General features: G+C 33.5%; 2 protein-coding genes across 3 annotated transcripts in view; both read left to right on the top strand.

Moving 5' to 3' along the window:
• Positions 1-15,582, top strand: part of LOC129248208 (inositol-trisphosphate 3-kinase homolog) — a 28,763-nt gene extending 13,181 nt beyond the window's left edge. Inside the window, exons 2-4 of the mRNA XM_054887673.1 lie at positions 11,178-11,273; positions 13,765-13,886; positions 14,073-15,582. Coding sequence (XP_054743648.1) covers positions 11,178-11,273; positions 13,765-13,886; positions 14,073-14,889 — 1,035 coding nt within the window. The 3' untranslated portion in view covers positions 14,890-15,582. The remainder of the gene's footprint in view (positions 1-11,177; positions 11,274-13,764; positions 13,887-14,072) is intronic.
• A 5,183-nt stretch (positions 15,583-20,765) lies between these two features.
• LOC129249211 (UDP-GlcNAc:betaGal beta-1,3-N-acetylglucosaminyltransferase-like protein 1) lies at positions 20,766-22,458 on the top strand. 2 transcript variants are annotated; one of them, XM_054888896.1, is made up of 5 exons: positions 20,766-20,901; positions 20,987-21,335; positions 21,396-21,526; positions 21,597-22,089; positions 22,149-22,458. In XM_054888896.1, the coding sequence occupies exons 1-5, from the start codon at positions 20,884-20,886 to the stop codon at positions 22,343-22,345; spliced, it is 1,188 nt and encodes a 395-aa protein (XP_054744871.1). In that variant the 5' UTR covers positions 20,766-20,883; the 3' UTR covers positions 22,346-22,458. The 2 variants fall into 2 exon arrangements, with proteins under 2 accessions (XP_054744871.1, XP_054744872.1); XM_054888897.1 differs by having other exon boundaries at positions 21,597-22,061; positions 22,149-22,324.
• Positions 22,459-23,604: the final 1,146 nt, after the last annotated feature.

Raw genomic sequence — 23,604 nt, 5'->3', positions numbered from 1 at the left:
CTAACGCACGTGCACGCATTCTTTCTGACTTCACGGTAATTTTTTATCGCTTAACTGCCAAAAAAAAAAACATCCTCTTTGAGTTGTTTCTTTTTTCATCGCTCTTGCAACATTCTATTCGTTTTACTTTCGCACACTTCTAGCAGCCAACTTATTTACAAACAACAAGCGTATCTTGCCATAATTCTCCTTTATCGGCCACGCCAACTAAAATATTTGTTGTGTTCAATATACCTTCATTTGTTTATTTTATTTTATTTTTTATGTTGCCATAAATTAATTCCGCTCACGTTGAAATTCATTAATAAAAATTACGTTTTTTATGCGAAACGCGAATTATGTGGCTGACAAATCAACAAAGAACCTGTGCAAAGGCGTTAAATTTGTTGAAATTCTTCGTTAACTAGTTGAGCTTTTTTTTGTGTTTGTTTGCGCGATGGTTGCAAAAAGTAGTGAGATATAAATATATTTTTTTAATATAAAAACTTTTAGAAAACTTTATCGTGCGATTTGCTTGCGCGCTGCTTGCTTTGACTGGTGCTAAGAGATCCGCATGCGCACGAGAATTTTCAATATTTTTCCTCTGCTTTATGCTATGTTTAAATGCATTATTTATACTATTTTATGCTTATAACTTACTGCAAAATTTATGTGTAGATACTGAAAACTTGCGCGCAAAAACTTATGAACAAAATGCATTCGCGCGGCAATCTGATTTTGTCTTGGAGGCGCGGCTCATCGAGGTTTAATATGCGCATTTACAGACTTCTGTCAATGCAGTTGTGTTATCCCATGGTTTTTCTTTATATTTCTTTCATTTAGTTACTTACAATTTAGCCTTATTTAATTTTATTTTGTATTTTGTAATTTTTGTATTTGCCCAATCGCAGTGGAGCTCAATTTTGTAACTTCTTCTGCAGCTTTTAGTCTGATTCTTACTGATACGATTGCAAAAATAGCTTTTTTTGTTTTCTTTTCTCCAAATTTTAGTTTTGATTAACTTTTGTTTCTTTTTATTTCGCTTTTTAATAATCTACCGTCTCCAAATTTTGGTTTAATCAATTTTTGTTTCATTTTATTTCGCTTTTTAATAATCTACCGTTATTTAAGAAAATCATACAACACAAATTTTTCACTTCTTCTGCGTCTTTTATTCCGACTGATTTAGTTGGAAAATAGCATTTTTTTTATTTTATTATTTCCATGAAAATTGTCTTTTTATTTCATGTATTTTTCCTTTTCAATGCATTTATTTTCTCTTTTTAATTAATTTATTTTTTTCTTTTTGAACTCATTTATTTTCTTTTCATTTCATTAATTTTTTCTTTTCAAACATTTATTTTCCCTATTTTCCTTTTTCATATTTTTCCTTTTTAATTCATTTATTTTTTTCATTTATATTAATTTAATTTATCTTTTCAAAACATTTATTTTTCCTTTTTGAATTAATTTATTTTTTCTTTTTATTTCATTTATTTTCTTTTTTTAATTCATTTATTTTTTTCATTTAATTTAATTTATCTTTTCAAAACATTTATTTTTCCTTTTTGAATTCATTTATGTTTTCTTTCCATTTCATAAATTTTCCCTATTTTCCTTTTCCATATTTTTCCTTTTTAACTCATTTATTTTTTCCTTTCATTTCATTTATTTTGTGTGCTTTTTATTTCATGTATTTATAACCCAGACTTAACTCATTATTTCACTTATCCAGTCAGCCGCCCAGTCCATGAGGTATTTTTTTATTTCATTCTGGCTCCGAAATTACTTACCTATTATAATAAATGCAAATTCAAATAAAGAAATACGTCAACGTAGAAATCACTTCTACTTATAATCTATTTTCAAATTATATAATACCAACTAATTGATTGAACAATCGACCAGCGAACTATTATTATCAGCACACCTTTTAAGACAAACGTTCGAGACTCGTGTACGTGTATTAGTGTTAATTACAGGCTCTAATTTTACTAAATATTCTATCTATTATTATGTATAGTACAAGGTGGCGCAAAATTAATCATCCATTGCAGTTTTTGAATAACTTTTTTGCTAAATAAAAAGAAAAAATTGTTTTCAATGATGGAAATCTTTACTTTGACCTTTACGCGCTCCATTGCTTGGCTGTTAGTTCACAAATGTGAAAAAATTATAAATCTTACAATAGGTTAATTAATTTTGCGCCACCCTATACCAAGATAAAAATGCAATTTTTTAAATGCAAGTGCATACCATTCAATTAAAATACTATTTTAAAATAATTCACTGCAATGTTTTCCCCACCTTCGTTCCATAGAGTTTTTAAAACCCCGAGTATGCGCTTGAATTAATAATGCAAATATGGTTTGCTTACTAATAATAATAATTCGCATTAAAAGTCTAAAAATAAATGCATATATACTTATTAATTTACAATAACAAGAAATTGTTAATGCGTCAGTTTAGGAAAACCTTCAGCAATTTCTTGAATAATTTTTCAATAATTTCTTATTGAATTGTTATGCAAATAATTGAGATAGAAACAAACAAATAACAAATGTCATTTATTTGAACTAACAGCGCGCATACGTGAAGGTATTTTGTTGTACAATTGTTTTTACAATTATTTTTAAAGCTGCCTCGTCTGTCGTGGTTAGGTTTCAAAACAACTGTTGTTTCTTTTTCTTTTTTGTATTTGATTTCTGATTTTTATCGGATAGAATATTTTACTTATTCATAGAAGATTCTTACAAAACAGCTTATGTTGACTTAGCACTTTCTATGGATAAAAGCAACACTAAATTGGCGAGCGCTAAAGTAACAGCTCAGCCATTAATCATGCCTAGCCTTAGCTACATAGTACATAAATATTTAGCTGTGAAAGCTCAACTCATAATCTAGAAATCAACGCCTGCTTAAGTCACTTAATTTGGCTTGTCAAAAGTTCACAGATATGTGCACATGCCGTGTGTTTTTTTAATTTTTTTTGCAATTTTTTTTTTGAATATTTTTGTATGTTTTTATGCTTGTTTTTTAGATTTTGCTTGAAAGGCGGTATTCCGTTCATAAATTAGGCACACTTGCTGACGCCATTCGAACTGAGTCATACACTTAGAAAATTTATTGATTTTTTATTAGACTTCAATTGATGCTAATGAAAGTCTAACTTGTTTTACTTATCAATATACAATCTGGGCAGCCTTCCCTAATAAATTAAGAAAATAAAAATCTCGAAAGAATTTAAAAAATAAAATACATATAAGCAAAATCGAGTGTTTAACGCTGGACTTTATCCCGCTACCAAAAAATAAATGGTGGTTAATTTGACTTTATTTTATTTTAGATACTAAATCAATTAATTGCCACTTAGCTGCACAATAAATCGGGCCGCCGATTTTATACTTTCTTTGAAGTAGCGTTAAATATAGCGTACCGGTTTTTTTTTTTTAATTAACACAATAGCCGCAAAATCCCATCGGAAAGTAAGCAAAAGCAAAAAACGAGTAACTGGTTGTCTATTCTTACCCAGTTACTTCTACATACAATCGATTGATCCAAAAATTAAGGTCGTCACTAGACCTTAAATGTAAACTAAATGTCGGTAAGGCGCGTTTAAGGCATTAAGCTACTAGTACGCAGCGACATCTAAAAGCTTGATTTGTTATTGAAAAAGGCAAACCAACTTATTTCAGCTTTTTTTTTCTATCTTTTACACAAATATTTAATTTTCTAACTATTTTTAGTTAAATTTTAAGAATTAGTATTTTTTTTCTTTAGTTATTCAACTACATATTTATCTATTATATACATACAACAACTGCAACTAACAGCTGACGAACTCACAAAAAGCACAGCTGTTTATTAATATTCAGCTTACTCTCATCCTCTTTCCCCTACATGCTTACATATTTACCTCCTTCTCAATAGTCTCTGTCACTCGCAGCTAATTTCATTTACTATGCATTGAACACAGCTGTTTACTGCACAACTTTTTGCCTTCATTAGCCATTAGTTTACTAAATAACGTAAAGGGTATGCACAGAATATTTAGATAACAGAATAAATGTAAAAAAAAAATGTTTTGTTTGACTGAAAAGCGCCTTTGAACGCGGATCATGCAGTGTTATTAGCGTAGATAAATATTGCTTTGTTGATAACAATTAAGAGATAACTAAACCCAAAAACAAAACCAAAAAAAAAACATTTTTTTAGATAACACTGCATAGGCATAACTACTGTAGGTATGTGCACGTGTATTTTTTCTTCTCTCCTTATGTGGCGGGGAAAGTCAGTCTCGATTTTAATGGGGGTGGATATTACCCTGTATCACAAAGCAATTACAATGTTTGCACTATTTGAAATATGTAATGAAATGATTTTCGATAATGGATAAGTCAATAAGACCCACACACTTTGTATTATTTATTCATTATTATTGTTTTTTTCTTCTTGTTTTTTGAGCTAGATAATTAATTATATAGGCATTGCAAATGTTCGGAAGTGTTAATTACCCAGCTTAAGCGCTCAAAGAGTGTGGACAATGTGCTTAATAACAACTACACATAAACATACGTTTGATTTTAACAGAAACATATGTATGTATGTAGAAAGGCTTGTGTTAGCAATACCATGTTAATTCAGCATTCCGAGAGAGAACGTCAAGTAACAACAGCCGTTTTGTGGGCACTTCGTTAAAACTATGTAGATTTTTGCAAATCAAACAACAGAAGAGCTGCATGCATTATAATTTTATAGTTACTGCAATTTATTTATATTTTATATATTTATATTTATTATTATTATTTTATTTAAACCAAATTCGAGTTCAGATTTAAAATTGCTGCGATTAAGCTATGCGATAGTGGCTACTCAGTAGCGTCGATGAAGAGGTATCAAGGGGATTTGTTTCCATGCCAGGGGATGATACATTATATTAGTTTGGAGAAAAAGAAATACATTATAAATGAGAGAGAGAAAAATAATGAACTTCTTTTTCCCCAAGCTAATATACATATGTATGTATGCTCGTATATATTAAAATATGTATAGCAACCGCGATAAAAAATATATGAATCACGCTTTGATTTGCGGCCAAGTCGAGCTTGAGTGTGCGCGAACATTTTGTAATCTACATACATACATACATACATATGCGTACTTATATATTTATCTACCTTTATCAGCTTTATTTATTATTCTTATATTTATTTCTCTTTCAAATCCACGTTTTTAACAACTTTAAAGAGAAATTGTTGCCTGCGTGAGAAATGTCATTTTAAAAAGTACGCTATTGAAATCGGAATGCTCTCAAATATCATACATCTTCTAATGTTTTTTGTTTGTTTTAAGATCTCTTATAAAGAACATTAATTTTTGTATAGCGCTTAAATGAATTTCCAACAATGCTGAGCATCGGCAAGTTACGTGGGAGCAAATTTTAGCAAAGGTCGTATACACAATACACATTTACAATTTTGGTTATAATTATTAGAAAAAATTGTGCATTAGACGTATTTCAAATACACCTGAATTCTAAAAAAATCCTCTCCAGTACTGCTGTATTTTTTCTTTTTTTTTAAATACTTTTCTAAATGCCTCACAAATGCCTTACTACGATTATTCGAGCGGACTTAGTGCAGGCACATATGATTACCGTTATCATTACAGTTCATCACCCAAAACAAAACGAACGTTGCTATAAGCACGCGATATTGCTCTCGGCTGGTTGCTGTTGTTCTTATAGCAGCATAAACATTCCCCATGCATATACGGGGAATGCTGCTGAAGTGACAGTTCTCAGCTGTTCGCTGCGGTCGCATGGGTTATTATATTTAAATCCAACTCCAAGTTTTTGATATAAGTTCCCACAAAAAAATGTTTCATTGTAAATTCGTTTAAAAATTTTTAGGTTACATTGCAAAAGCTCATATTAGAATACCCACCGTCCCGCCATGACAAGAAGCTATCTACGCCACTGCGACGCAGACATGTGAAATCTACAATTGACGCGTCTTTCTGTTACGAGTTGTTTAGTCGTCAGATTTTCTATTAAGCTTTCCGTTTTAGAAGCGGCGCACATTTGCATTTTTAATTACATACAGCATTTGGCGAAATACTCGATTACTATCGGTTATGTAATACTATACAGATATGGTATATACGAGTATATGCCATTAATTTTTATCACTTGCGCTGTACTTACATGCATATCTTCAAACAGATTTCGGACGCTGCGTTACCAATCCTAATGCGCACAATTGCCGCCTTCTGTGAATTGCCACCCATTATGCACGCATACATTTTTGAAAAATTTATCGCTAATTAACACTTGAAGTGCGTATATGTATGTGTGTATATACAGTAGGTTCTGTTTTTATGCGGCTTTTTTTATGCGGTTTTGAAATAGTGCGGTTTTTTTTTAAATTACAAAATGCATGTCGACCTATGGGGAATTGTACTATAAACAAGATTCTAAACCAGCTAAGCAAAAACTCTTCACAGATTGCATCAGAAATGCTAACCCTACAAGTATAGAAGATATATAAAGATATAATTTTCAAAGATACAATATTTTGTTTATGCGATTTTATTTAATTATTTCAGATTCATGCGGTCTATGGAACGTATCTATAGTAATAATATGGGACTAGTGCCCTTTTTTATGCGATTATTTCAGATTTATGCGGTTTTAGCATTTGAAACGTATCTATAGTTTTACTATAGAACTAGTAGCTTTTTTTATGCTGTTTTTTCTTTATGCTGTTTCTTGCGGAACGTATCTACCGCATAAAAACAGAACCTACTGTATACCTAAAATAGTTATCACCAAAAATGTGTGTGTCTGATTCAGCTTTTATTACCACAAACTTTTCTATTTTATTATACGATTTTTTTATAATTTTCTCTTTTCGCCTAAAAACTGCAAAACGCTGTGAAACAATTAAGTTAATTATTACTTTTTTGCGAATTCGCTTGGTTTTGAATTTCTAGAAATGAATACATAAAACAGAAATCGATTGACGTATGTAGACATTAACAAATCAATCAGCTTATCTATGCATACATACATATAAGTATAGTGATTTCACATGCTGGAGCAATATGACCTGCATGGGTTCGCGCTAACATACGACCGCAACTCGTGAATAACACATTTCAGACGCGTTTATTACATTGAATGCATTTTTAAATATTTCTTATGAACTTTGAATGAGTAGACAGATATGTATGTATGTATATTTGTGGTCACTATTGTATCTAATAAATCTTAAATAATGTGCGCTTAACTGCTTAATTGCTCATTTTTAGCGATAAATAATTCACTGCAGTGTAGTTATTACTCTCTACTAGGGGTGGGACTATTCGAATAAAAATTATTCGAATAATAAAATCTTTTATTCGAGAGGTATTCGTAATTCGAATAATATTTATTCGAATTTTTTATTCGTTTATTCGAATAATGCTATTCGAATAGTTCATTATTCGAATACCTTACTATTCGAATACCTCACTATTCGAATAGTTTACTATTCGAATACCTTACTATTCGAATACCTCACTATTCGAATACCTTAATATTCGAATACCTCACTATTCGAATACCTTACTATTCGAATACCTCACTATTCGAATACCTTACTATTCGAATACCTCACTATTCGAATACCTTACTATTTGAATACTTCACTATTCGAATATTTTTGGTAAATATTTACTTAGATAAGCGGACTACTAATCGGTTTCTGTACAAGTGCATGTACCTATGTATGCAAATTCAAAAACCACGCAAAGGCTTATATTAACACGTTCCCTGTCCCAATACAAAAATGCAAAATTGACCGTCAAGTCCAACAGGGTTTTTTGAAAAATTTGTTTTTTTGTAGTCATAGGATAGCTTTAGTAATAATAATAACTAAACAAAAAAAACGGATGCAGGGTATTTCTACCTGAAACACATATGGTCCATTTTTGCTTCTGCATGTTCATGAAACACATGTGGTTCAGGGAACTTTTTCTATGCTGACACACATATGGCTCAGGAACGTATCAGTGCTTATCAGGCGCACGTTTACTGAACCATATGTGGCTAAGCGTACAGGGAACGTGTTAAATGAAAATACTACCTACTTTTTACTGTGTCGGCGCTTTGTTTTTGTTTCATATTTTGGTAAATATTTACTTAGATTAGCGGACTACTCTTGCTTGAGGCATGAAATTATTTTGTTTTAGGTTTTTTGCTTTTCGCAGTACTATTATATGCACATACATACATATACCCATATACTCTACCTGCTACTGACTGACCTAAGCCCGATAAACGAGTGCAGACAGTCCTACGACCATGCATACGCTTAGGTAACTGGCGATGAGAATTATATATGTATGTATATGGACATTTCAGGCAATAAACTGCATGTGACACTGAAATACGTAATCTATGTATTTCAGACTTCTTTTTAAGAGAAATAAAAAATATATATTTTATTATCGAATTAAAAAAAATTGTTTACTTTAAAAGGAAGAGCGTTAGCAAAAGCATACGTACATAAATACTTCAAAAACCATTTACTATGATAATTATTTATCACAAATAGTGTCTTATAACTAAATATACAAAGAAATATCTACCTACTATTGACCACTCAGCAGGGTAGGTACATGTACATATACATACATATGTCATGTATGTATCTGTTGTTGTTGACATGTATCTGTTGTACACACATTAGCAACAAAAAGTAAGTGATATTTTTATTTAATTTCTTCTATTGCGTAATTTTTTGAAATTACATACATACATAGATACATACACACATGCATTTGCGCATCAATCCAATTTCAAAGCAATCGAATAATGTTTATTCGAATATTATTCGAAAATAATCCCACCCCTACTCTCTACTTCTCTTTTCTTTAAATCAATTTGTTGTTTCACGTGTCAAATAATGCACATTAGTATTGATGAGTGGAGAGAAAGCGCATTGCCTACATACTATACACACATATGTACCTACATATATAGTAAGTAGGCACAGTAGCGCTGCAAAAGCTTGCCCACAGCACTCACTGTGTGCGATGTGAAAGCGTTTGTTTATTTGTTACTTGTGTGCTTTTTGAATAAAATTTTGATTTGTATTTTTATTTTTATTTGAATTTTTTTTTGTACTTATTTTCATTTTCTAATGCTGCTGAGCTTCTCATAAACTTCTTGTCATATTGCTGGCTGTCACTACAATCACACGCGCTTCAAGAACTTTATCAATTAAGATTGCAAAAAAGCAAATTCACGCGCAGCTATCGGCACTTTAATGTGTTTATATGTACGTATGTATGTACTGTATTTGGCTGCTCCTCAAGCGGCACTTTAGCAGCGTTTAAAGAAGTCGACAAGTTTGCAAACAGGTAATACATGCAGATATGGTTAACCCCCCACTTCAAGCACAAGCCAAAATTGTCGAAAGTGTGTTTGATAAAAAATTTAGTGATTTGCAAATATCAGCAAAGTCATGTAATTGCTTTTTTCGCTTTTTTATCTTTTTTTATTTTTATTTTTTTTTTTTTTACTTTTATTTATTTATCTTTTTTTTGTTGTTTCCTACTCTTCGATTAATTGTCGAGCATGGCATGTTACAATACTTTATCATCCAACATTTCATTATTTTTGCAGGTAATTGTTTTTGAAAGCTGTCGAATGTCGAGTGAGCATTGATGTCTGCAAAAACAATTACTTAGGCTATGATTTTGTTATTGTGGTTGTTTTTTTTTTCATACATGTACATATGAACATTTCTACTTTACTACAAGCGCACAGGGGTTGCTTGGAAGTTGTATGCTTTACCAACGCTTATCATGAAACACATTTTTTTGATAAGAGACAAAATGTCACATATTGTTACGCAAAATGAAATATATTAGAAACTCTTAAAAATACTTCGGATTGTGTGAGTTGTAGATCGTACAGTTTAACGGGATGCACACAGCGTAACGGTTGGATAGGCAAGAAGTAGTGCGAAATAAAAATAGAGTAAGTTTTATTTGGTGTATAAATTTTTTTTTTTTTTTAATTTTTAATAGCGGTTTAGCAAAAATTGCATTATATTTTTATTTTTTTTTTAATTTTTTTAATGTTTTTTTTTATTCTTTAACCTAATTCTCTTTTTACACGTTCGATACGTTCCCAAAAAAATTCGCGTAAAAAGAGATTTAGGTGAAAACAATATTAAAAAATTCCTTTTACAGTTCACTTAAGAATTTATTTCGTGCTTACACATTTTAATTCATTAATTATATTACTAGAAATAAATTATGAAACGCGAGTGCAAAATCTACCGAGTCTCAGAGACTTTTTCTGCGACTAATTTAAACGCTTCGTGCATGCGTCGAGAAATCTCACTCTATTTGCTATATGAAATTACAAAAAAAAATGCATAAAATATTGAAAATCGTGTTAAAACGAAACAAGTTGTGTAAAAAAAGAATTATTTTTGTTTCTAACTCGTGTTAAATAAAATTCGTGTAAACAGAGAATTAGGGGAATATACTTTTAGATGACGTTTTTAAGAAGAACTAAAAAAATATCTCTGGCGACATATTTGTAAGAATGATTTATTATTTATTTTCTATAATATTTATTCATTATTTCTTAATACTTTTAGCGGTATTTTAATAAAAGCTGCATAATATTTAAATTTTTTTTTTTAATTTCTTATCACACAAATTTTTTTAATATTTGTTAATACTTTTAGCGGTATTTTAATAAAAGCTGCATAATATTTAAATTTTTTTTTTTATTTCTTATCACACAAATTTATTCAATATTTGTTAATACTTTTAGCGATATTTTAATAAAAACTGCGTAATATTTAAGTTCTAATTCAAAACATTTTTTTTTAATAATTTTATCCCAATTTTTTTTTTAGATAATATGCAATTTTTTTTTTATTTTAAGAACATTTCCCAGTATTTTAATAAGTATAAAACAATGGATTTTAATTTTAAAATATTTCTAAGTGGCTCTTTCATAAAAATTATATCACATTTTATTATATATCTTTTAAAACATTTTATCATTAAATAGTATTTTGTATTTTCTTATAAAAATAAAATTATGTTTTAAATTTTACCCCAATTTTTTTAACATTTTACCTCATAACAACCAACTAACGCGTCACATTCTTTCATCTATTTCCTTGCAGAAAAACGACTTTGAAAATTATATGGCCGACTATTTGAATCAACGTGATATACTACCCCCACCACATCGGATGTCATTGTTGAAATTTCTGGCCATTGTAAGTATTTACGCATACATTGCAAATATTTTTTATATCAATATTTTTATTTAACTACATCAAATATTAACACAGTAAATGCAAAAATTTTCCATACTTAAAACCAACATTCAACCGCACGTCACACACGCTCGTTCGCGCCAAAGAAATAAGTTGCGTGCACAAACAATAAATACAGCTTGCGAGATATGCGATTAAAACTGTAATTTTATTGCCCAGAGCGTTGATTTTGTACAATATTTTATGTGTGCGTGTATTTGTTTGCCTCTTTTACTTTACAAGCAATCAGTTCAATAGCAGAAGGTAAAAATTTTTCTGTATACACAATTGCTGTTAAGTATTTGTGATGAAAGAAAGCAGCAAAACGAAATAACATTCATATGGAAATGTTTAGCGTAAAATTTAATGAAAAAGAAAACTGTAAATGTGAAATAATAAAGGCATTGACTTCCGGCTTTAAACAACAAAAACAAATATAAGCGCATCCTAGCACACCGCATTTTAACTTGTGCACAATTCGTACGCTGTCAAGCCCAGCAGAGTTGCCATGATTTTGTTATATTATGCCACTCTATTCTCTACTCCCAAGCTTGTTGCCAAACGAACATTTCATTTTCAAGATTTCAACATTCAATTAAACGTTTAGTACGCGCAAAAAAATATATATATGAATTAAATATTAAAACTTCCAGGAATAAAGTGGTCATTGTTGCCAACGCGTCGAAATTTAAGTATATTTGTCATCAACCTAGGACGCGCACGTACCGACTTGCACCTAATCTTATTTCATTTGTGCCATTTTCTTTAAAAAAATAAAAAATATTGATAAACCTTCTTAACATTTGGAAATTTCGTAAGCTACAAGCAATTAAAAACCCTAATTGTTGTTCATTGGCATTTATTGTCTGACAATCTGCTGTGTGATGTTGCGGAGCTCTTAATTTGGAAAAATAACGTACTCCCAAAAAGTAGAAGCAAATGAGGTTAAATTAAAGGTTATAGCGCTGGAGTGAGTGCACATATCAGGCATTCAGCGCGTGAAACATTTTTCATTTGTGCGGGCATGCAAATTAAAAAATGAATTGGCTTCATCATATCACAAAAAAAAATAATAATAATTGGCGTGTACACTTTTGTTAGGTATTTGGCGGAGCTCCTCCTCTTATTTGTGGTGTGCGTCTGGATTTTGTTGCACAAATGGAGTTTTAAGCTGACTCCGAAAGGCAGATATATTTTCTTATGAAGAGCTTTTTCATGGCAGAAATACACTCAGATGTTTGCCGTTGCCTGAAGAGTGGCAACCGCTTTAACAAAAAACGTTTGCCATCATTTTGCTGTTTCATGCACTAGGATTCGAACTTATGCACTCCCGAATGATAGTTACGCACCAACCATTCGGCTATGGCGGCCGCTTATCATTTAGATTCTTGAAATTGTTAAGCGCTTTATACTTGTATATAGGTTGTATATTTTAGCTTAAGCGCAGCTAATTCGTTTTTTAATATTTTCGTTTTTGTTGTTATAAAAACCAAAAACTACTAGCGCACTGTTAGCACGTCCTTGCTTCTACATAGTTACTTCCATATATATTTTGCATTTATTTTCATTTTGCATTTCTGCCGCACAACAAATCTCAGACTTTGTACTCACTCACCCCTTTAGCTGCGTCACTTGTGACCTTTTTCCTTGTCGTTGTACAATAAATGACAAATACACGAAAACAAACAATTCCCTTGTGTCGCCTATGTTATTGGAAACTGTGTCTCTCCAACAACATAGTTGGCATTTCAATTAGGCGCGAGAGATGAAAACGAAGCTTTGTTCGCCGCTGCTAATGGCGCCCAAATCTATTGAAATGTGCGAAGAGGAGTATGCAAGCGGTAATTAGCGGCAAATATTTCATAGTATTGGCATTATTTCAATTCCGGGGTGTTATTTTCGATATTTACTAAATTTTTCATATTAAATTAACGAAAAGCGCTCAAGAGTCTCTAACAACGTCATTTCGGTACCATCACCGTGACCTCATAAAGAATTAAGCCAAACCATAGTAATTTTAAACTAAGTCATTTATGATTTCGTAAGCATAAAATACTTCGTCTCATCATAAATCATTTTACTGCCCAAATTTTCACACACGAATTGTGAATGATCAACTAAGTGATTTCAATAGAATTTAAACACAAATTGATGTCTGGCGGCGGTCTAGCCGCCTCATTGGCAACACGCGTTGACATTCAAAAGACAGACTTTAATCACTTGTTCTACATACGCACGCATAAAAAATACCTATACGCATTGCTATGTATGCTATTTTGTATATATTATAAGTACACACACATATACATATACTTATACATGCGCCATATAGTACTCTGTTATCAACGCATTTCTTGGGCGAAGTGCAAAATCATTTGCCCGCTTTAACAATTTTCCTTATTTCATGCTTTGGAGTAAACAACTGATTTGTATTATTTTTATTTTATTGTAGAACGCATTGGAATTGAGCGCACCCGCAACGCCTGCGCTGCTGGAGCACAATCAAAACAATCAGCATTTTAACGCAAACGTTAAACCGCCCGGTTGGATGCAACTATCCGGACATCCAGAGAGGTAAGCACTCGTATATGTATTCCACTACTGAATTTGTCAAATAATTCTATGCTCTACTTTTGTTTTTTTTTTTTCACAATTAATCAGTCGAAATCACAATCAAATCTTCTAGTTTTCCTTACCTATAACTTCATTTATTTGCGACACACTTAACTTACCTTTCTTATTTTTCTTTCTTTATTTTAGCATTGTCCCCACCACTGCCGGCATTGTACGCAAACGCGTGGCCAATCTGACGGACAATGAGGTGCTCGCTTATAAGATGCTCACGCAGGAACCGCAAACCGCCAAGATTGTACCACAGTTTTATGGCGCACAAGAAGTAAATGGCGAGTACTTTATCGAACTACAGGATCTATTGAGTGGTTTCAAAGATCCATGTGTCATGGACATTAAAATGGGTTGTCGCACTTTTCTCGAATCGGAAGTCACAAACAAGACGCTGCGTCCGGATTTGTATAAGAAAATGATGGCAGTCGATCCATTGGCGCCAACGCTAGAGGAGCACGAAGCACAGGCAATCACCAAACTACGTTACATGCTTTTTCGCGAATCGATGTCTTCATCGCAATCGAAAGGTTTTCGCATCGAAGCTTTGCGCCTACGCGGACGACCGCCCGTCAAAGATCTGAAGACGGTACGCAATAGCGATCAAATTACACAAACCATAGAGCAGTTCTTGGGTGCTAAGCGCTCTGTAACCAAAGAACTAATCAAGCGTTTAAAACATTTGCGTTTAGTAATGGAGAAATCAGCATTCTTTCAGCGACACGAAGTCGTTGGCTCCAGCATTTTTATTGTTTACGATGATGATAAGGTTGGCGCTTGGTTAATCGATTTTGCTAAGTCACGACCCTTACCAGTGGGAATTAGTGTTAATCATCGTGCGACTTGGATACCCGGCAACTGCGAGGAAGGCCTACTCAAGGGCATGGATGAGCTTGTCAACGCATTCGAAAATGTTTATGCAAGTCATGGCAGTCGAAAGTGTTTGCAAATATAAAGCGCACTAAAACAGCAGCGGTGCTGCGAAACGGTGGTTCAGAAACGTTGACGTTTCTTCCTTCATATTAGGGGAATAATATGAATTAAGATAAAACAAACGAAATGTGTGAATATTTCCTAGCTCAAAACAAATTGTATGTGTAGGTGTTTCATGTTTGTTCTTATTTTGCCAGAAGACTGATTTGCATTGTGTGCATTTATACGAATATTAGTTGCATAGAGCATTGAATTTATTTACTTTCATTTACTTTTGTATTTTCCATATTGGAAACAACCTATAAACAAACAAAAGAAAATCACAATTACATTTTCATATCATTAATTCACATACCTACATACGAAAATGATGAAGATTTTGCCGCAAAGATTTCGTTACCATAAACAATTTAAAAGTATTTTAGTTAGCTGCTTTATGCTGCTCATGCCCATCAAGTTCCAGAAATTGTAAATACAAAAATCATACATTCATTATTTCTAAACTGAAGATGCAACAAAAAACAGGAATTATTGTTTAAGTATATTAATGAAAAGTGTAAAATCTAAATTAAACGACAGCTGTAATTTTGCAGCTAGAAAGTTACTTAATAAATAATTGTATGATCCTTTTTTGTAGCTACATATGTATGTTTATGTTTAAGCTTTAGTCTTACGATCTTTTTATATTATTAAAAAAAAAAGAAAGCTACTAAGTGAGTACGAAATAAATAATCTATTTGAATTTTAAATTAAAAAAAAAATTGTTTCAATTTAACGGATACTTAAGTGGACAGATACATGTAAAAGGCCATATTTTCCCTGATTTTCATTAAAATTATTTAAATAGAAGAAATCAATATATTTTTTCAAAATTCGCATACAGTTTATTTATACATTAAAATAATATAAAAAACTTTTTTTTTATTTTAATCATTTAAAATGGCGGATGTACACTCAATTCTTCCAAGACGGTCACAACGGGACTTCTCAATAGGCGGGCATTGCAGCATTGGCGTCAGTGACTTGAATACAAAAAACCAAAAATTTTTTTGTTTATTAATGTCATAATTTCTATATGAACTCAAAAAAAAAAATGGGAAAAAAACTTTGCGGGATAAAATACTTAAAAAAATAAATTTTGGGGCGAATTGTCCTACTATTTTTGCTTCGAAAAAATTATTTTTTTGAAAAATTTTCGAATTGTAAATTCCCATAGAAGTAATATCATAAAACAAATGTGTGCAAAGTTTCAGATAGATCGGTCAATAACTTTTCGAGTTATCGTGTACGCCAATTCTTTATCTTATATCTTTTACAGGTATCTGCCCCCTTAAGGGGGGAAGCTGGTCTAGAATTTTGAAAAAATCGAAAAATTTTTTTTTGTCTTAAAAGGTGCTTTAGGGTCTTAGAAATAATATACCAAATGAGGGATGCCAGCAAAAATGTCTAAATGCCCAAATTTTTCATTCGACGGCAGTGCCTCGCAGGTATGCCCCGAACGCTATTTACAACTTTAAACGCGTTTTTCTCGAAATCACTTTTTTTAAACTGGCCGAAGACATAACTCGAACAAATCTTTACCGATTCTTACGAAATTTTGACAATACATTCGAAATACCTTTCTCCGGAGACGTACGTAGGATTTTTTATTTATATTACATAGTTTTTTTTTTAATCAACAATTTTATATCGTTCTTTATAGTGAAAATTGTAACTTTTTGTTCAAACGTGCACCATTTCGCGAAAAAACAAAATATCGAAAAAATCCTACGTACGTCTCTTTCTGTTGTTATATAGAAACTAAAAAAATTGTATTTTTTGATCCAGGACAAAAATTAAGGAGTTTACGTCTTCGGCAATGGACCCACTAGAAAAAAAGGCGCCTTAGGAGAACTGCTGGACAGCGGCCATTTTGAAATTAATTCAGACGAAAAATTTTGTATTTGTACCATGAAAGCTATATTATTAAACCTATTTCACAAGATTTTCGATTGATTCCTTTGTTGAGTCAAAATAAATTCATAAAATATGCCCATTTTTTGCGCTCTAGACCAGCTTCCCCCCTTAAGGGTACCCGGTGGTCTAGAGCACGAAAATTTCACCTAGTTTCAGGATTTTTTTTGCCATTAAAAATTTAAAAAACGATGTTTCAACTTTTCGGTCTTATTAGTACGTTTATTGAGCATACAAAAAGTTTTTTTTTTACTTTTGAAACAATCTTTATTATTATAAAAATGCCTTTATTATTATGAAATCTCGAAAAATCGAACCCGAACCGCGTAGATGATTTCGAGACTTCTACTCATCTGAAACATAAAATTCAAGAAGATTCTTAATCAGAAAGAGTGCAGTTATGGTCGGAACTAGAACAAATCGAAAAAATGAAAAATTGACAAAATGGCGCGCTTTTGAAAAAAAAAGTTCGTAAAATCGGGTTTATTTCACTAGTTTTTTAGTTTAAAAAATAGCAAATTATTTCAATAAAATTATGATTCTAGTTTCGACGATAGCGATACATGTTGTGAACAACATATCCAAATTTCAAGGGATTCGGTTGAATAGTTTTTTTTTTTTTCATCCCCGCCGTGCCGAAAAAAGTCGTTTCGAGATCAATGAGTTTAAAGTTTGAGGTACAGAAGCGCGCAGACCGCTCTCTACCTAGTTAATGGGCTGTAGAAGCTATAATATTGGGAACTTCCGCATGAAAATTTCACAGTACATTCTAAAGATACTATACTTTCGAAATATCGAAAAACAAAAAAATCGATTTTTTGAAATTTCTAGACCACCAGGTCCCCTTAAGCAAAAAACTTGTTTGGGGCGGATATACTAGGTTGTTCAATAAGTTTTGCGGTTCGATAAGAAAAACACAATTTTACGGTTTGAAATACACTTTATTATTCAGTATAGTCCACCTGAGCATCCATACACTTATTCCAACGAGATTCCAATTTATGAATTCCATCACTGAAGTGAGAATCTGAAAGGGCTGCAAAATACGCTTCCACAGCTGTTATACCTCATCATTTGATGATCATTTGATGGTTTCCACGCATATATTTTTTTAGCTCTGGAAGCAGATGGACCAAATCTGTCGAATACGGTTGATGATCCAAAAATTCGAAGATTAATTCATGGATTTTAGCCATTGTCAAAATGCTTGTTTGAGGATTACTTGCAAACTGGAAAAACCTTTTAGACCAACTGAAGAAAAAAATTGTGAAAAACGACTCAGTTTGCAAAAGATTTTTTTTTTTCATGCGGTCCACCACCAGGTCCGGTGGACCTCGTGAAAAAAAAAGTTTGCAAGTAATGTCAAACAAAATTTCTTTCGAATTTCAAAAAACTGCGGCTAACAACTTCTTGACCAATTTCTGGACAGGAACTCGTTTCAGAACCAGGTTCACACCACACCTTAGCCTATTGTTTTGATTTAGGTATGATCATGGTGATAGACCCAAGTCTGATCCATAGTGAGGAATCGACGCACAAAATCCACTTTACCCTTTCGAAAACGCTCAAAATGTCGCATTGGAATGTATTTTTGTTCCATTCTTAGCGAATGCGGCACCCATTGTGTACACAGCTTTCTGATCCCCATAGGTTCAATCAAAATACATATTGGTTATACTGCCCCATGAGATGCCTAGGGCTTCTATTAAATCACTTTCAGTCACTTGAGGATTTTCCAATACGATTTTCTGTATTTTTTTTTTACGATTTCTGGTGCTGTTGCTGTTTTGAACGTCCTTGACGTAGATCGACTTCAAGGCTTGTACAACCACATTTAATCTCAGCAGTCCATCTCTCTACCGTACTAATTGATGGCGAAAAGTCCGTATACACTTTCAACATTCGTTCATAAATTTCTGTTGCTTTTAAGCCCTCCAAAAATTGAAATACAATCATCGCACGATACTTGATTTTTTTCATTATAGTCAATACAGTGACACGGCGATACTAAATGGTTTCTAAGCAAATGATGAATTGACAGATTGAAATGAAATTTCACATACGTTCATATGAAGAGTGTACCAACAAAACGAAAAAAAATTTAGGCTAGTAGCAATGCCCTCTCTTATCGAACCGCAAAACTTATTGAACCACCTGGTATTTACAGGAAATGGATAATTTCTACTCCATTTCCTAGGAATTGTAAGGTGATTATGCTGACTTTTCAATCAACATGTTAAAGAAGTGTGCGCCATTTAATATCAGTTGCTCACCACAAAAAGGTCAAAAAGCTTTAGATATAGGACCGACCTCTCAAGGGCCGTGTAAATCGCCATTATATAGAATGGAAATGGAAATGATGCGGCGCCAACAGATTATTCTCCTTCTCTGAATAGGGACTTTGCTGTTCAGTTGCTGAAGGACGATAGATTTACCAGATTTGGCCAATAACGATAATGAAAAACGAAATTGTGAGGCAGCCGAATTCTGCACTATCATTTCACATGTATTCGATTAGATATGATTTATGGGGTTTGCACTTCGACCTAATGGTCTTTTTCGTCCCCTACTCAACACAGTACCTCATCCAGACCCAGTTCCTTTAATAAACTCAGGATAGATCTGGGTTGGATTAAGCATGTACCTTTCTTCTGGCTGCAATTGGTCAAAATGCCTCAACCTCAAGGATATCGCCTGGCGTAGCTCCATAGTTTGGTGCCAGCAATCCTCCCTTAGCCCTAGCTCTTCACTCCGGAGCTCATCCCTGATGTTCACACGCATTCACACACTCGTCCAATCAGTCGTTGTTTAGATGGCAACGAAGTGACATTGTGTTGACTTTTTTCGTATATCACTAATACATTCTTACTTTTTTTTTGTAAACAAACCGATTCATTACCCCTGCTACGTCAGCCCATCAGCTAATGCTGATTCGCTGAGAGCCAGCTAACGGCCATACCATAAAACATATTTTCACCATGCACGTCACCGGGTACGCGGCAGCAGAATTCTGCCCGCTCATTTCACATGTATTCACACACTCATCCAATTAGACGTTGTTCAGACAACAGCGAAGTAGCATTGGCGATGACTGCGTATATCACAAAGACAATCTCAATTTTTTCGTAAACAAACCGCTCTCATGACCCCAGTTATGTAAGCCAATCAGCTGATTCTTTCATATTTACTGAGAGCCGGTTAACGGCAAGGATGATAGATATCAGGTTTGCTCGTTAGGTGTGGAGAAAAAAAAATTAGGGGAACTTTGGTTTCTACGTCATTCGTTTTGTGTTTCACTAAGCTAAGGCTAAATTTTGACGTGGGCATATCTGTCAAATTCACCATCACCTTTAAAAATCTTTTCACATGGGTTAACGGTCTGATATTGGCCTTACCTTTCGAGTTTTTTCATCATGCACACCAAACAGGGGCTGACTTTTGTAAAAAATGATCTCCAGTGATTTTTTCTATTCCGATTAATTTGCACGTTAGTTCGCAAGTTTTATATAATATATGTACCACTGACGCTTAACTTGCATTTTTCTAACCGACGGCATCAACTTTACATCACGTTTGTTCACTTGCAAACACATATACTTTTACCTACAAACACAAGCTCTTCTAGTACTAGTACAGAATATAATGAGTTACAATTTTCTAACTAAACGACTAATAAGATATTTAAAAAAATGTATTTCATTCAATTACGCTTCCAAACGTTCAATTGCGCGACCAAACGAATTCCACTAAATTTCTCTCGAATGCCATCCACAACAGTTAAAGATATTGCTGCCAGATTGATGTAGCTTTTCCTTGTACTTGATCGACTAATAACTTTTAAAACAATTTGCCGCTAAACCAATTATTCATTACTGGTTTAAAAAGAAAATATTTTTATCACATATCATTGAAAAAGATATTATTTTTCTGAATTTAAAGGTTGAATTGGTTTAATTTCGACAACGTCATCTGGCAACGCAGTGTTCTTCTAGCTCTACTCCAATCGCCTTGGTTGTGTTGCTGCCGGCAACTGTTCATTTATTTGTTGTCGCTGTCTCCATCAATGAACGAGGATACAGTGGTACGTGCAAGTGTTCAAATTAAATGGCAATCAAGGTGTATTATTATTATTTTTTTCTTGCGCGGACACAAAAATGCCGAAATAGTCGATAATTGTCACAGTTCTCAACGGTGAAAAGTGGATTGATAGTTGCTTTCGGTCGATACTGCAGCAATGCACAGCTGTGCGCTTGCAAAAACAACAACTGCAACCAAAACAAATGCACCGAGAACAGCATAACAATGTGGATGGTAATGAGTTGCTGGCATATGTGGCGTCCACTACGGCAAAGGAGGAAGTGGAACAGAAACAAAAGTTTCAAATTGAGGTTTGTGTCTTTGATGATTGCAGCAAAGATGGCACAGCGGATATGTTGAAACTTTGGCAACACAAATTTAATAACTACCGGATACCAATGCATATTGTGCAAAATGAAAGCGGAAATTCTAAAGGAGGTGAACATTTCAAACTCAGAAGCATGAAAAAGCATTAATGGTTTTACTTACTTCGTTTAGTGGGGTATGGACGCAATCGCGCTATAGAAGCTGCTAGCGGCTTCTATTTGTGCTTTCAAGATATAGACGATGAAATGCTGCCAACGCGTATACAGCAGCAATACGCGCTAGCGCGCTATAACCAAGATGCTGTAAGTAATGAGTAAACTTTTAATGACATTATAATTCAATTAAGTCAAAGTTTTCGCATTATATTCTCAGCTTATTGGTTGCAAGTTCGTGCGCGCGCCTGCCAATTCAACGTGTCGCTTCGCACGCTGGGCAAACGAATTAGACGACTTAAAATTGACGCTACAAATTTACACTGCTAATGGCCCCACAGTCATCATGCCAACATGGCTATGCCATCGGCAGGTCTACGAACGCATACCTCAGGGTTTTTGTGAACACGGCTATGGCACACCAGAAGATCTCATTTTTTTCTATGCTCACCTTGACCGCGGCGGACGCGTAATGCGCGTCAACGACTGCTTGCTACTCTATCGTTATCATCCCGCGGCTACGACGTTCTCAATTGTAGCGGACACGATTTGGCAACTGCGCATGCAACATTTGCTGATGCATGTGCTGTGTCGCGAGCCGTGGCGCAGTGGTTTCACAATTTGGAATGCTGGAAAGCGGGGACGTAAATTTTTTCGCGACTTGCCGCAAGCGGAAAAATGCAAAGTGCGTGCCTTTTGCGATGTGGATGAGAGTAAGTTAGTTTGAGGCTAATGCAGTTTTTTGAGTAAAAATATATTTTATTTATTGCAGAAAAAATTAATAAATCATACAATCATTACGATGAGGCAGCGCATCGCTTCACATACTTAGTGCCCATTGTGCATTTCAAGCACGCGCGACCACCACTGCTTATTTGCATGAAATTAGATCTCACCAATGGTGCTTTCGAAGAGAATCTAAATAGTTTAAATTTAAGCGAAGGAAGGGACTACGTATTATTTACGTAAGTTAGGCGAAGCAAAGGGAGCATGGAGCATTACTTTACACAATATTGATTATATGTATTTTGCTGTATTAACATTGTGAGTTACCCAACCTTATGCAATTGTGATAATGTACAGCAAACCATTTTTATATTACTTATTAAAAATTCATATGAATAGCAGAGAAAAGCAAATTTTCGCTGAAGTGGTTTTGTGTGGAGTATTTCAATTGAAAATTGCGTACACGAGTGTAGTAAAAGCTTAAAGGCTAATCATAATACTTTATACTCAAATAATATAGGTATGCCATGCTATATACAAGGCGGCGCAAAATTAATCACCCTATTGGAATTAATCACCCAAACAGGGTGTAAGCGCCAATTATACATATGTATATCGAACTTGTCCTGCCATAATTTCTGTTACAAGTTAAGTCCGTTATAGATATGAAATTATAATACTTTTTTTAATGAAGTTAGTTTTAGTTATCATTTAAAAATTTTTTTATTTTTCATTCGAAATGGTCACCATTTGCTTGACGTCGCCGCACAAACCAAAAATTGTTTGAGACTCTCCAAATTGCTGTGAGGTCTTCGACAGGTAATGTTCTCCAATTCTGACCACAAACTGTAGTCCAATTGTCACCACTAACAGATCAGGATAACCAACTTTATTGAGTTCACTCTAACATTTACATAAAATGAGTTCATATCCAGAAAAAAGAATGAACTGTGTGAAAAATAGCATGTACAATGAATAGTAAACAAATAATCTAAAATGAATCTACAGAGATGCCAATGAAGATGCGATAGAATTAGTGATGACACAATCTTCTGCGGCTATGAGTACAGGAATATTTTTTTAGCCACTGGTGAGTGGCTTATGGGCAGAAGCGGAATCTAGCTGGAAGATTCGACGCTCTCCATTGAAGAGACCATTGCTCAACTGTTTCACCACGCCTTCTAAGACATCCTCCTGGTACATTTTTGCCCCTGGTACAGAAATAAAGAGATGTAACGCCTTTACATCACACACCCCACTAAACCATTTCGGAGGCTTGATGGTGGTCACGCTGAACCCTTGGAACAACAATTTTTGCGTCTTTAGAAGTTTTATCATAGATTTTGTCGTATTACTTATTAAAAACTTTTTCAGCAGCGAAAATTTTCTATTCTGCGAAAAGAATATTTTCATGGCCGTTGGCCGGGTGTCACCGAAGAAATTGCTGGCATCTATCGAATCTAATATTCTTCAATCGCATTGTCAAAAGATGACCAGCTGGG

This window comes from Anastrepha obliqua, chromosome 5 (genome assembly GCF_027943255.1).
Source record: "Anastrepha obliqua isolate idAnaObli1 chromosome 5, idAnaObli1_1.0, whole genome shotgun sequence".
Lineage (NCBI taxonomy): Eukaryota > Metazoa > Arthropoda > Insecta > Diptera > Tephritidae > Anastrepha > Anastrepha obliqua.
This window is presented reverse-complemented; position numbering and strand designations above follow the sequence as displayed.

Coding starts and splice junctions, on each gene's coding strand:
- LOC129249211 (XM_054888896.1), top strand. Junction 21,527..21,596: donor CGCGCTATAACCAAGATGCT/GTAAGTAATGAG, acceptor TTATATTCTCAG/CTTATTGGTTGCAAGTTCGT. Junction 22,090..22,148: donor CTTTTGCGATGTGGATGAGA/GTAAGTTAGTTT, acceptor TATTTATTGCAG/AAAAAATTAATAAATCATAC.